General features: G+C 45.2%; 1 protein-coding gene across 11 annotated transcripts in view; it reads left to right on the forward strand.

Moving 5' to 3' along the window:
- Window positions 1–12,074, forward strand: part of TRPM8 (transient receptor potential cation channel subfamily M member 8) — a 55,705-nt gene extending 43,631 nt beyond the window's left edge. For 9 of the 11 annotated variants that reach the window (XM_072874672.1, XM_072874677.1, XM_072874676.1 and 6 more), the window contains 7 exons: window positions 737–927; window positions 3,237–3,336; window positions 4,709–4,742; window positions 6,678–6,764; window positions 8,717–11,145; window positions 11,409–11,465; window positions 11,766–12,074. In XM_072874672.1, the coding sequence (XP_072730773.1) occupies window positions 737–927; window positions 3,237–3,336; window positions 4,709–4,742; window positions 6,678–6,728 (376 nt within the window). In that variant the 3' untranslated portion in view covers window positions 6,729–6,764; window positions 8,717–11,145; window positions 11,409–11,465; window positions 11,766–12,074. The remainder of the gene's footprint in view (window positions 1–736; window positions 928–3,236; window positions 3,337–4,708; window positions 4,743–6,677; window positions 6,765–8,716; window positions 11,146–11,408; window positions 11,466–11,765) is intronic. The other 2 variants (XM_072874674.1, XM_072874673.1) reach the window with 2 other exon arrangements.
- The last annotated feature ends 1,689 nt before the right edge of the window (window positions 12,075–13,763 follow it).

A 13,763-nucleotide genomic window follows, 5' to 3' on the forward strand; every position in this document is an offset into this window, starting at 1 on the left:
ATTTTAGATACTTCTGAAATTCAGGATTGTGTTTATCTTCTAAAACAATAGATAATTTCCACCAGGTGAATGTTTTAGCTTATCTCACGTAAGGGTCCGTTAGGATCTCAACACAGACAATTTGGAAACATTCATCTGCCATTTAATGTCAGCAGTGAAAGGTCAGGCAGTCTGTGAGCTGTTTGCTCTTGTGGTTGCTGCTTTGCTGGGTTTGTACAGTGCTTAGTATAGTAGGTTTGATCCATGCCTGGAGCATTCTTAATGCCTCTACTAAAAATCTCAGGAGCTTTTCATTTTTTGTAAATGTTCTATTTTTAGGGGGTTTTTTTTGTGTAGAAAGAACTTAGCTGATGAATTAATGAGACACCATATCTTGCAAAGCAGCATTCTGTTCTCATGTGTCTAGGCTGGAAGAAAATTGCCTAGAGCTAAGGTAATGAAAGTATGTGTAGTATTTTCTCCCTGTTCCTATTTTTTCCAATTTATTTGTAACTTCAGGGTTTTTTTCCCTACTGTCTTAGTTCCTCCCATTTTCAAATTTCTCTCTAAAAAGGACAAACTCACTAACCTCCTGATCAGTAAAAATTACCAGCTCCAGGATGACTTTACAAAAACATGACTATACAAAAACATGCCCTGGTATAATAAAGAGAAATGCTGTGTTACTTGGCTCTGAGATGGAGTTCTTTGGTGAATAACTAACACTGTATGTATTTTCTCTTTCTTTGCCTGTTAGTTACACTGTTGGATCAGTACAAGAGAACAACGACCAGGTGTGGAAGTTCCAGCGTTACTTCTTGGTCCAAGAATACTGCAGTCGCTTGACTATCCCCTTCCCTTTTGTCATCTTTGCCTACATATTCATGGTGATGAGGAAATGTTTCAAATGCTGCTGTAAGAAAGAAAGTAAAGAGCCATCTATTTGTTGTGAGTAGGATTGTTTCTTACTGCCTAGAAGTCAGCTTTGTGGCAGGTTTTTGTGGCAGGAAGAATTGCAATTCTTCCATGGCATGGTGTGCTTAAACCAGGCAGTTAGTGTTTTGGGAAATTTTCAAGGGCAATGTAAACCTTGGAGGAGGTGGTTGTACTGGAAGTGAGGAACAGCTCATTCATGTTCTCCATCAAATGCAGAACCACTCTGTTGCTGGAAATCTCTTCAGTAAGATTCAAATCAAAGCTCCTGGCTGCTTCTCAGCCATAATCTTCCTTCAGTACTCAAGATGCATACTCTCTGGGATATGGGGAATTATATTCCTAACTCCTTATGCTAAAACTCCAATTGAGCATTGCTGTGATCCCCACCCTCCAACAGCTTTGGTTTTGGTCTGATTAGAGAGCTTTTATGTTCTACCATGAGAACATGGCTCGGCTTGAGTTATCTGCAGAGTTATCTAGTGGTTTCTTGTTCAAGGCATCTTGAGGCAGATTACCTCATGTATGTAAGTCAATTAAGTCTTCAAATTAATCCTATCAGTTTAGGGCTGCCTATGCTGCTTCCTAGCCTTGAAAAGGCTTTTTTGTATTAGAGTGCTGAATAAATTCATCCAGAGCCTGCAGCAGCTGAAAGTCATCTTCATGGTCTGCATGAAAAATGTAAACCATTCCATTTGTCATTAGCATCTGATAGTGCATCCCTTCTGCACTGTTCCCAAGTGGCAGAGATCCCTGATCTTTCATGCTCTGAATGTTTAGGTGAATTGTAGAAGAGGTGATCTTAGTCTCTGCTTGCCACTCAACCTTCTGGAATTGCATTTGTCTGGAATTGTCCTTCCATTACAGTCTCCCAGCTAATACAGCTAGTAGCTGCTAAGGCAGCCTAGTAGAGCACAATCGTCTTCAGAGGCTCTTCTGCCTGCTGGGGAGTGACTGAAAGAGAATGCAGAGTTTCCTGGCCCTCTGGGCATGGCTAGATGGGCAACCTGCCTGAAAAATGCAGGAGTGGCTGAGTCAGTCCTCTAGCTATTTCCCCCTTATTTACCCTGTCAGAGGGCACAGATATGAATTGTTTTAACAAGCTTTTTTTCCCCCCAACAAATGGAGTATTTTTTCTTTTTTTTAGGTGCCATTCAGAAGCAGATGAGAGAGGATAAGTTGAGTTAATTGACAGGCTTATTCCCATCCATCAGCAACCTGACTGTTGCCCTGCAGCACAGGCTGGATTTGTTATTAGTTTAGGAGAAAGATGCCTGCTTTGGGATATGAAATTCCTTAGCGCTGACTAAACTGTTTTGGCTGTGCAAATCACTGTTTGGTTTCCTTGCTGGGGAGGTTGTTTAACTGCAGATATTTCTGCCCAAGTGATGCACAGTTGATGCTGCAGTTCTAAAAGCAAATGAAAGAATTAATTAGATCCAGCATATCATTGTGGTTGAACTGGTGACAGGAACTGAGAACTGCATGGAGAAAGCACACTAATGTATTGACTATTGCAAAATCCTGGCTTCCCCACTTACCTCTTATGGAAATGGTTGGGATTCGCGTGCTTAAATGCCTGTTGGTATCTGGGAGAACAACTGCGGCTGTGTAAGGTCAGAGGAGCACTGAGTGGAGGAAATGGGACTTCAGTCATTTGCCAGCTATGGGCTTCTTTTGTCTCGGCTAACTTTTTTTATTAAAACCCATGTAGTTTGTGCTGTCCTATTAGAGCAGGGTAAAATGCAGAAGTATTATCCTGGAGGACTTTGATGCCTCAGAGTGGTTTGCCCTGTGTCACTTTAATTTACAGCATCAACAGGAGATGCATTTTAGAGAAGACAATGCTTCATCATTTTGAAATGTTTTAGTTCAATGATAAATCAAACAACATGGTTCTTAACACGTTACCCTTAATGATCCAATATGGGATAATGTAGAAACAAACAGAAAGCTTAAACCCAGACAGGAACTTTCTGGAATGGCCTATTCCTGTTGAAGTGGCTGCCATTTCACAAAGCACTTGCCTTAACCAAGACTCAAAAAATTCCAGAAAGACTTTTGGAGCTTCTTGGGTTTTTTTGTTCATATTTCCTTTTTTTAACCAATTCTGGTTGGCAGGAGCATACAGTAAAATGCATTAATGTCAAGTTTATCAGAGCTGTGTCACAGGTGGGAAGTGGGGCTGCCAATGCTCTGGATGCAGAGAAGGGAATCGTTAACCTCTGAATGCAAGCACTAACCCAACCTTTTTGCATCTTAGCATTGGAAAGACAAATTAACTGAATCTAGTGGTGTTGTTTTTCTTCACATGCATTTTCCAGGCTCAAAAAATGAGGACAATGAAATTCTGGCATGGGAAGCTGTCATGAAGGAAAATTACCTTGTCAAAATCAATACCAAAGCAAATGATTCATCAGAAGAGTACGTCTGCCCTTCTTTGTCTTCACTCTCTAAACTTTCTGTTGAATATTTTTAGTGAAGGCAGTTTTCAGCAGCTCTAAATGTTTACAAACTAATGAGTAGATAAATAAACTCAGCATAAATGTGCCTCTTCTTTTTAAGTAAAATGATGGCTTTTTTGTCAGCTGCTGCAGACTGTCTTCAGAAATAATTGATTGGGCTGGTAAAATGCTAATGGCAATATTGCAAGGGTTATAATGGCATATTATGCACACTGTAGCTGGGTTTTAATGTTTTAAACCGTTTTAAACACACTTGTTCCAAATGTCTGTCACAGTATTTCTCAAATCATTTCACCTTTCTGTACCTGAGTCTTTCTATTTTGCCACCAGAGGAGAAACTGTTGTCTTCCTATAGTGTTTTGAGGTCTCACCGTGGAAACCAGTGCTATAGCTGACTAGTTTTGTAACATTATGCAGTTAGCAGAGAATATTTAGTGTTAGACCTGGAATATCAAGTGTTCCCATGGCATCAATCTATACGGAGGTCTGTACTTAATAGCATGAGTAGGAAAGACCTCTGGAGAGGGGAGGATGCTATTTGGAATGATGGTATTTGAAGGCTGGTGACTTGGACTACTCTTCTTTGCCAAATCAGGACGCTTTATCTTTGGGATCTCAGTGTTTTCAGAGTAATGGTATAAGAATAAAGAGAAATAGAAAGAAAGCTAGAAAACAGCACACAACAGTAACCTGCTGTGTATGATGGCTTAATTTTGTAGCTAGCTTCCAGCAGCTTGAGTATTTCCCTAAATCAAATGTAAGGGAAGAGCTGATAAGAATGGGTAGGAAAGATCGGACTCTTCCATGCCCCTCTGCCCCTGCCGTGGACATTGCTGTCCGCAAGTAAGTGTTTACGTTAAGACCACCCAGAGGCACTCAGCATTGGATAAGAAGCCAAACAGATTAGGAAAAAAAAAAGCTTTTATACTGGAAGCAGAAGAGGCTTGACAAGGAAAATGGAACAATGCAGCACTAGCAGTAATTCATATGTTAGTTAATATACTTGTAATAAAAACAATGCCAAACCACCTGCAGCCCTGCCTTCTTGGAAGGAGGAAAGACTGGTGTTCCCAAGCAGGAGTGTCTGCAGACAATCTGTTTTGTAACGAACCTCTGACTACAGGCAAAGAGGGCAGTCTGCTGACAACTTCAGACTCTGTAGTTGCCTTAGCTCCACTCTTTGGCCAAAGATGAGGACTAGATCTCTTAGCTCCAGGTAGACTTCTGCAAAGCAGTTCTGCACAGTTTTGTGAAGGGGGGAGGGGCGTTAGCCAAGGCTTCTCTAATACCTGGACTCAGCCTTCTCCTCTGTGTCCTCTTTCTGTTTTCAGGCTGGTGCATCGATTTAGACAACTGGATGCAAAGGTACTTGTGTTTCAGACTTCTCTGGGGGATGTGCCTCTGTCTGGTAAAGCAGGTAGTGGTCCACAAGGAAAATGAGCATCACCAAGAGTCATGTGCAGTCTTTGTTACTATCGCCAGGACCCCATTTTAATTGGGCTTTTTTAACGTGCTCCGTTGCACCTTTGATTCCGTATGTAGCTTCATATTGTGCTGAAAAATGAAGTAGAAAGATGCTTGCTTAGCATTAAAGAAGTGTTTCTCAGTGTTCCTTATTGGATGAATAGAAGTAAAAATAACTTCTATCTTATAAAACTGCAATATTCTGCTGTGTAACAGGCCCATGGAACACTGATGGGAAGAAGGGGCATTACACACTTAGAGTATGCCCTTCTCAAACACGTGTTCTGTCAAGTTTAGCCTCTAGTGCTGAAGGCATGAGGTAATTAATCCTACTTTTTTGTTTGTTTAACATCTGCTTGTAAAATGAAGTGGCAGTTCAGATATACTGTGGAAAGCCTGGTGGTGCTTCAGATAGCATGGGCAACACCAGCTAGGTAAACAAAGGATGCTCCATACATATTGCAGGGTGGAAGGCCTTTAATTATGATTAAAATGACCAATTCTTACCTGATTCACAGAAACATCCTGTGTTGAAGCAATATAAAGCTACCAATCTACTAGAGAGCACATCATTATCAGAATTGTCATAAAAGTATACTTTTCATGACTGTGATACTGAAAAGACCTTCATAATGGATATTTTTTGAGGGCTTGAATGAAATATGTATTTTTCCTCTGAAGTGGAGAGTTGATTTGGTGTGAAGAACAGACTTTTAAAAAGTCCAAGGGTGAAAAGGCCCACATATACTTCAAAATGCTTGTTTTGGTTGCTGTCAAATAATTTAGATTACAAAATAATCTAAAGATTCAAGACTTCAATTCAAGACTGAGATGGAAATGGTGAGCAACCAAGTATGTGTCTAGTGATACTCCTCTTAAAACTGAAAGAAAATACAATAACTTTAATTCTCTGCTGAAAAGCAATACCCAAATTGTACCTCATATTCCATGAGGGAATACCTTACAGCAAGCTGGTTTGTCTATTCATGCCTTTGGCTTTAATGACAGAAATGTACTGAGGCCAGTGCTTAGGAGTAGTGCCCTTGAGAGCAAGGCACTCCAGGGATATCTCACTGGCTCTCACTTGAGATGAAGTCCTAAAAACAAGTCTAAGGATGTAACTTGAGTCCTAGGCATGAGCCTTAATTATGGGGTAAGTTGATGCAGATGGCCTGAGGAATAATGGACTTCAGTTATGGCACAGGGAGGGTTTGAAGGCAGTTCCATGTGTCAGAATGAATGCTCCACAAAACTCCACTGACCTGCAGTCTCAGCTTTGAAGGAGCACAAGGAGATGGAGTATAGATCGGAGCTTGTAGCTGTCATGATGCCTGCTTGTCAACTAGGTGAAATACATATGCATTAGGGCTCACTGCATTAATTGCATTGATGAAAACTGTAATTGGGAGTGTCCTTTCAAGCACTGTTGCCTTTGGTATAATATTTGGAGAGGCAATTACTTGTAACTCATATTACTTATTAGCATTGCTTTCCTGTGAAAAGCAATATTAACACTGCTTCATTTGCCACCACAGCGTGGCTACTGAATACAAAAAGCAGTCAGTTATTGCTTTCGAAGTCGTGGCTGGCGCCCACAGGGTAGCCAGGGAAGCAGGAGTTCAGATAAGGGCTTTCTTTTATACCTGTTGTTGCTGATCTTGTACGGTATTTTCTAGGGTATGTTCTAGGGTATTTTAAGGTATTTACTACTGCTTGCTTGTTTTGTTCTCTTCCTTTCCCTTCATCTCAAGCTGCGATCATCTGTTGGAATGAGTTAGACTGGCTTTATATAAACAAAGCTGCCTTTTTTTTTTTTTTTTTTTTTTAATTCTTAAGCTCTCTGATTTGAAAGGCCTGCTGAAAGAGATTTCCAGCAAAATCAAATGAATGCAGCTGAAATCCAAGAGCAGCTACCTGAGCAGGGTAAGCCCTCTTTAAATCCGTTCTCTGACTTGAATAAGTTTTCAGCATCTGTGATGTTAAATTGGTGTATCTCTGGAAGAAGAGTTAGTATTAATTATGGATGCTTGTATTGATGTTGTCTAATACTGGAAAAGAAATAGGAGCTAAATTCTCTTCCTCATTTGTTTTTTCTGAAAAATATAATTTTCCATCTGGTGTTTCTAACAATTTTTGGCAGGGTTTAAAATATCTAATTTTGCTCCCTTACCTTTGAAAAACTGTGAATAAACCAAAGTTATTTTAGTTGTCTTTGTACTGGAGATCCTCTGGAAAATTAGGAGCTGCTGTGCTGGATCCTTTACAGTTGGTTCATTTTAACTCTGAAGAACATAAAAACCAAATAGAAAAGACAGAATTGTGGATAGGAATAAGGTTTATTTTCCCCTTGTCAAAGTGGGGCATTATGGCAGATCACTGTAGCCTTCCTGTGTCCTATACGATAAAGAGTGCAGAGTGAAGAGTTGACCCAGTCTCCAGAGCTGCAGTTCAGTGTCTGGTCATGAGCCTTGTGTCCTTTTTCATCGAGTTCTGCGGAAAAACTGGGTTGGAGCCACAGGTACCAGTGGGATGTGAAAGCCAGGCAGAATGTTGATGGACACAGAGAACTCTTGTCTTCTTTAAAGACAGCAGGTTAAGAAGTGTAGCTGCTGACAAGGGTGATCTGGAACGGCTTGATCAGCCTGAACATTAGAGCCTGGCTCCTTCTCCCATGGAGGGTTTTTCTGCAAGATAGCTTATACCTGTGCCAGTGCCAAACATTCCTGAATCAGTTGTCTCACTATTTTTTCAGGGATAACTTTATATTCACTTGACCTGAAGTTCAGTTTACTTATGAATGGCTTTAACCACCTAATAAAATCTACAGGGATTGCCAGTTAACTGGGAATTTTCTTGGGTGCAGTAAACTCACCTAGAGAATAGGCAGTAGAATAATGGAACTCTGGAGGTCATGTAGTCTGTCCCTGCTCAAAACAGCACCAGCTCAGATCAAAGGTAGCTGCAGTTTGGCTGAAAAATAGGTTGCAATTCAGTAAGAACAAATGCAAATTTTACAGTTACCTGGGAATTACTGGCTACACAGGCACAAAATGGGGTAAAATCTGATGAGACAGCAGTTCTGCAGAAAAGTATCTGAAATTGAATATTAAATAGCTAGTGGTTTGTTGTCTGAGAGATGTATGAAGTAATCCTCCTGCTGCTTATAGTGCAATGAATCCTCTGTTGGGTACAGCATCCCATGTTAGCACTAAGCTTCAAGGAAGACGATGGAGTGGCCGGAGAGTGTTCGGAACAGTGACAAGAGAAACTGCAAGTCTTAACAATGTAATATGTAGAAAGGAGTGAATGAATTATGGTTAGCTAGCCTGGGAAAGAAGATACCTGTTTGTGATGGAGCTTGTGGAAATGACTTCTCATGATACCAGTGCCTTGAAAAACTGGAGTCCCTTTTCAGTTTATGCCTGGTAAACTATCTAGATGGCATCCTGGTTGTGATCAAACTGTTTTGTATGTGAGCTGTCCTGACTCTGAAGCTGAGCCTTGGCAGTCCACAGTACTAACGTCATGGTGTGAACAGAGAGGTTAGTGTCTCACAGGAAGCAGATGTGTGTATTGTGCTATCTCATCTGAAAGGGAGCGCTTGTCTCTGCACTGACCATCTCCAATATGAGATGCTGGATTGGCCATTCCAGGTACTTTGCATGCAGGTGTTTCTTTTGCTTTCACTTCCTGACAACTAGTATCTCTGCTACTCTGATGAGACGCCATGTTCTGGATGGGTGCTGCAAAGAGCTCCTTGATCCCCAGTGTTGCACAAGACATCTGATTTTCCGAGCTGATGTCATGAGGAAGAAAGCAAAACATTAAGGTGGGCTAGGAGCTCTACTCTAATTTTTTTTCTTTTGCTCACGCAGGTACCGATTCATCAAGAATAATTTCTCTGAGCTGGCAGTAACTACCAAGCAAACGGTAACTGATCCACCAGAGTGTCAACGTCTCAGCAGGAGTTACTAGGATTTTTTTCATTTTTTATTTTTTTGATAAAACAGCCCTTTCTGCTTGTTGCAAGATGATGGTAAAACATTAAGACGATTGTTTATCTCCTGGCAGGACTCCCATGTTACCCAAGCTCTCCTTTTTCCTCATCTCCCCTGATGTTCAATGGCAGCAATTAGTCCTTGTCAGCTGCTGTTAAAAAGCACTCCTAATTCCAAGAGTTCTGCTGCTGCTGCCAAAATCACTTTGCTTTTCAATTTCACTCAAAGGGGTCTGTTCATGGGTTTCCTTTAGCCACTAATTGCTTGTCTTAATGAATCAATCTCCCTTCCCTTTCCTTCATGTAGTAGCCAGGCCTAGCTTGTTACTTGCATGGCCTGTCTGTCAGACCTGCTGAGGTCTGTAATGCTGGCATGCCAGAATACAATGTATTTCAGCATCATCCCCCAGAGGAAAGAGAGCCTTTGGTCCAACCATGGACCCACATCTCAGACTCGACATGAACAGTGTGGACTTCTTCCTGCTCTACCTGGAACTGTGCAGCAATGCAGAAGCTCAACTATTACAACCCTGCATGGGAGAGATTTAATTCATCTAGAAAGTGTTTCCAAAGGCCTTGCGTGCAATCCTTGCTTGTTTCTTTAGTGATAATTTGTATACTTGGAGTATTGCAATTCATTTAATTTTTTCAAACAACTGTTTTGCAGATGTTTGCATTTTGAAATGGAGAAGAGATTGTTGGTCAGCTTTAAATATTGTGCTGCTTGCTATGGTGAGGTTGCTCTTTCTGGTTTCTGTCTAAAATAGCAGCTGAATCTTGTGGCATTTTGTGTGGTACAACTGGATGCATTACCAGCTGAATGGAAACCACTACAAATGGCATTTATTTGCCTTGCAAAGCATTGTATCCGTCTTCATCCCCATTGTCTAGGAACGATCTCCCATGATGTTTGATTTTGAAGGTTTAGGTACGTTCCTTTTGCTGGCAATGCCTATCATAGTCCATACACTTTACCATGACTTGTAGCTACATGACAGTCTGAGGGCTGTCAGGCAGAATATATGGGTGCTTACATGTGTGCCACGTGAGGTCTCCAGATGAGTAGTTGGGTAGATGGAGAGAGAATTTTTGCTGAAGAAGAACACTCCCCAGGTGAGTCGCCTTGACCAGTGGAAATACAGCCATCTGCTGCCTGGCTAGAAACCAAAGCCTGTGCGCAGGCCTACCTCTGTGCACAATATTCCAGTCCATGTGTGCTGTGAAAACATGTTGGTCCAAGATGGTGAAGACAAGACAAGACCGTTTTGTCTGTTTTGGTGTTTGCTTCAGTACAGGGATATGAAGTGCTGTTGTACGTGGGGAATGTTTCTACTTTAGGATGCAGCTGATTGAGGTGCAGCTTACTGACTGAGGAGGCCAGCACACGCATGCATTGTTTACTGGAGCTGCTCCTCTGCTTGTCTTCGTAGCTGAAAATGGAATAGTTTTACAGGGAAAACTGTGATGAGGCATTATCAGAAAGGTTACTGCTCTTTTCTTGCTGCTTCACATTACCTAACTTTACTGTATGCTGTGCATTACATGATCCTGGGGAATATAGCACTACCAATAGCAGCATTACTTGTTTACATGTAGATATATTTGTGTTTCCCTGTTAAAAAGGACTCAGGCTTTCATTGACTTCATGGCAGTTAGCTTGCATCATAAATTATTGAGATAAGTTTCCTTTCTAGAAATTATTTTTTCCTATATCATTTGTATGCCTTGAATGTGAAAATTGTGCTTTTAGTTCATTCCTTTCATATATAAAACCTGCAGTGTACTTGCCAGCAGCTCTAGTGATCTGTTCTCTTCTAAAATGGTGAATGTAACTTTGAAACATCTTCTGAAAACTCAAAACCCCGGAGTCTGTCCCTGCCCACTGCTGCAGCCCTTTGCCGCCAGCCTGCAGCACACACACGCTCTCTTCCCTCGGGCGTGCGGCCCCGCGGGCTCTTCTCCAGGCTCCTCTCCCTCCCCAAGCAGCCCGGGGGTGTCGATGGAGCCCCGTCCCAGCTGGGCTTTGGCAGCAGGCTGGCACCGCAGCTCCCCGGGGAGCACCCAGCCCTCTGCTCCCTCCAAATGCTGGCACCAGCCGGCTGCTGGCTGGGCGTCGTGGATGTCCTGGCAGGGAAGGCCAGTCCTGGGTGCAAGGGGAGAGCGTGCACCAACCCCTTCCTTCCATCCCCTTGCGCTCTCTCCAGCTGGCAGAGAACAGGAGCAGAGCAGACGAGTACCTGCACCAGACCCTGCCGTACCTGCAGAGCCCACAGGAGCCCATGCGAGAGGCGGCCATCAGGTTCATCGGTGAGCCACAAACCCCAGGAGTCCCTCCCTGCCCCGCTGCAGCTTGGCCCCAGCCCCAGCTGCTGCACCGGCAGCAGGAATCGGCCCTGTGGCCGTGGAGCCCGAACTGCCCGATGCGGGGCCAGGGTGGCCACGGGGCTGCCTGCCACCCTCTCCCACCCCTGCCCTTGGGTGTCACACTTGGGGAATGCCCCAGGCTCAGCCCTGCCGGGAAGCTGTGCTGCTGGGGCTGGCGGGATTTGTGATGGGCTGTGTGTTCCCAGGGCTCGCTGGGCGGCACGTGAGGGGTCAGCGGGAGAAGCTCCAAGTCATCTACAAGGGTGAGTGAGGGCAGCGGGGGCTGGCGGGGAGGAGGAAAGACCCTGGGCCGGGAGCTGCAATCCCTGCCCCAGCTGGGGAGGGCTCTGCTCCCTGCGCGGGCAGGGGGCGGCATGGGCAGAGCAGAGGGAGATTTCAGGGGCGCGTGGGGGATTCGTGGCCAGCACCTTCTGGCTGATCCTGTTGGCCCCTGCTGTCTCCTGGCCATGGGGAGAGCTGGGTGGGGTGGCCCTGGCAGGAGGCGTTCCTGGGGTCCTCGCAGATCTGGGCTCTGACCTTGGTTCTGTTCCTCTCTGTTCCAGCCCTCCAAGGCATGAAGGATGATACCAGCTGCTCCATCTCAAACCTGGCGGCTCAAACCCTACTCCTGCTAAGAGCTGCAGAGAGAAAGTCTTCTGGATTCAGACTAGCAGTGCTCCAAGAACAGCTCCAGAGGACATGGAGGAGGAGAAGACCTTATCTCCTGCACACCAGCTTTCTGGTGGTGGCAAGGCTGGGTGGCTCCTGGCCTCTCCCTGCCTGTGGGACAGCTTCAGACCTTAGGCCCTGCCTGTCCCCCTCGCCTGCTCCCAGGTCATCCCTCCGCTTGGCCTTCCGCGAATAAACAGTCCAGCTTCTTCACCTTATCTGCGTGTCTTTTCTTTGTGGAAACAAAACGGTGGAAAACTTGGTCCCTGAAGCACACAAGCCCTGGTCCTGCCTTTCATTTGCCCCATGTGCTGTGTGCAGAGGTGGAGAGGAGCATGGGCAGTTCACAGTGGAAAGGTCCTCCAATAGGGTCAGTCTCTGTTCTGAAGGTCCTGTCACCTTCACAGATGCAAGAGGACCTTTCTCCATCTAGCCTGGGTCTCAATGCTGCAGAGGAGAAAGCTGGCAGCGGATTTTAGAATGGCCTTCTCCACACAGGGGCAGATGGGTTGGGGTGCTGAGCAAGGGGATGCTGGCCTTGGAGAAGGAAGTCCTGGAGCTGTATTCCTGCTGTTCCCTGTATATTTCCTAGGTGTTCATTGCTGAGAATAACTGCTATTTCATCTCCTGCCCACCCCTCCACCAGCCGACTGGGGCCACCATCTCGGACGGCAGCTGGAGCTGCAGAAGGCATTCATTGCCCAGGAGCCCAGCTAGGCTGCTGGCTCCTGGCCCATTCCTCAGCTCCTGCCTTGCTGCTGCAGGGATCAGCAGAGGGCAAGGCAGTCTCACCAAAGCGTGACCAAGGACAATTCTCAGGAGACAGGGCCTTCCCCTAAGCAGCGGCACCCCGGCTCCCCAGGGCAGCACCACAGAGATGAAACCTCTCCCAGTGCAACTCCTACCCTTTACCACTTGTCTTCTCCATGTGGCTCCTTGTGAAGAGAGGGTCTGCATCCTCTTTGCAGCGACCCTTTAAGTACTGTGATGAGGTGTCTGCCCCCAAGCCTTCTCATCTCCAGGGAGAAGACACCTAACTCATCCAGTCTTTCCTCATGGGGCAGGTTCTCCTGCAGGTGCCGACGGGCATCCCAGCTAGCTGGTGGCTGTACAAGCCTACCCAGAGGCTTAAGGTCTCCAGGGAATTAGAAAGACTTATTAGATAGTGCTTTAAGGTTGTTGGAAGCATGGTGGTAGAGACCAGGCAAGGGCTGCATTCTGCAGCAGACAGGAATCAGCCACCTGGCCAGGATAGCCTGGGGTGAGTAGAGGTGGCCACCCAGACAGAATTTTCTGTCAGGGAAGCTGCTGTCCAGGCGGAGGGCTGCAGAGACGGCACCCTCCCTCCTGGGTGGAGGAGGGTGGAAGCTCCACCTGTGCAAGGTGTGCTCTGGTGGAGTCACTCAGGCAGCGGGTGGAGGAGCTACAGGAGGAGATTAGCAGACTATGTTGTATTAGGGGGGGTGAACAAGAAATAGAGAATTATTCAAGGCGTTGCGGGAAGAAATACTAGGGCCCTTTGGCACTGACCTCCAAGGATCACCAGACAAAAAGCTTCAACAGTGAACCGACAGCACCTTGGAGAAGGAGGTGCTGTGGTCTCTGGTGACCTGTGGGACCAGGATACCACTTCACTCCTCTTCCTCATATGTACCAACCGGCAACAGATATGAAGCCTTGCCAGCGGACAAAACCGATGAGCAAGATTCACAGGGAGAAACTGCACCAGCAGCACATACTAAAAGCTGCAAAAGGAAGCATCAAGTGCTACTAGTGGGTGACTCTGCTGAGAGGCACCGAGGTGCCCATCTGCCGGCCTGATACACAGTCAAGGGAAGTTTGCTGCTTGCCAGGAGCCAAGATCTGAGATGTTACAGAGAGACTACCACAAC

Source organism: Ciconia boyciana, chromosome 10, assembly GCF_034638445.1.
Source record: "Ciconia boyciana chromosome 10, ASM3463844v1, whole genome shotgun sequence".
NCBI classification, from domain to species: Eukaryota; Metazoa; Chordata; class Aves; order Ciconiiformes; family Ciconiidae; genus Ciconia; species Ciconia boyciana.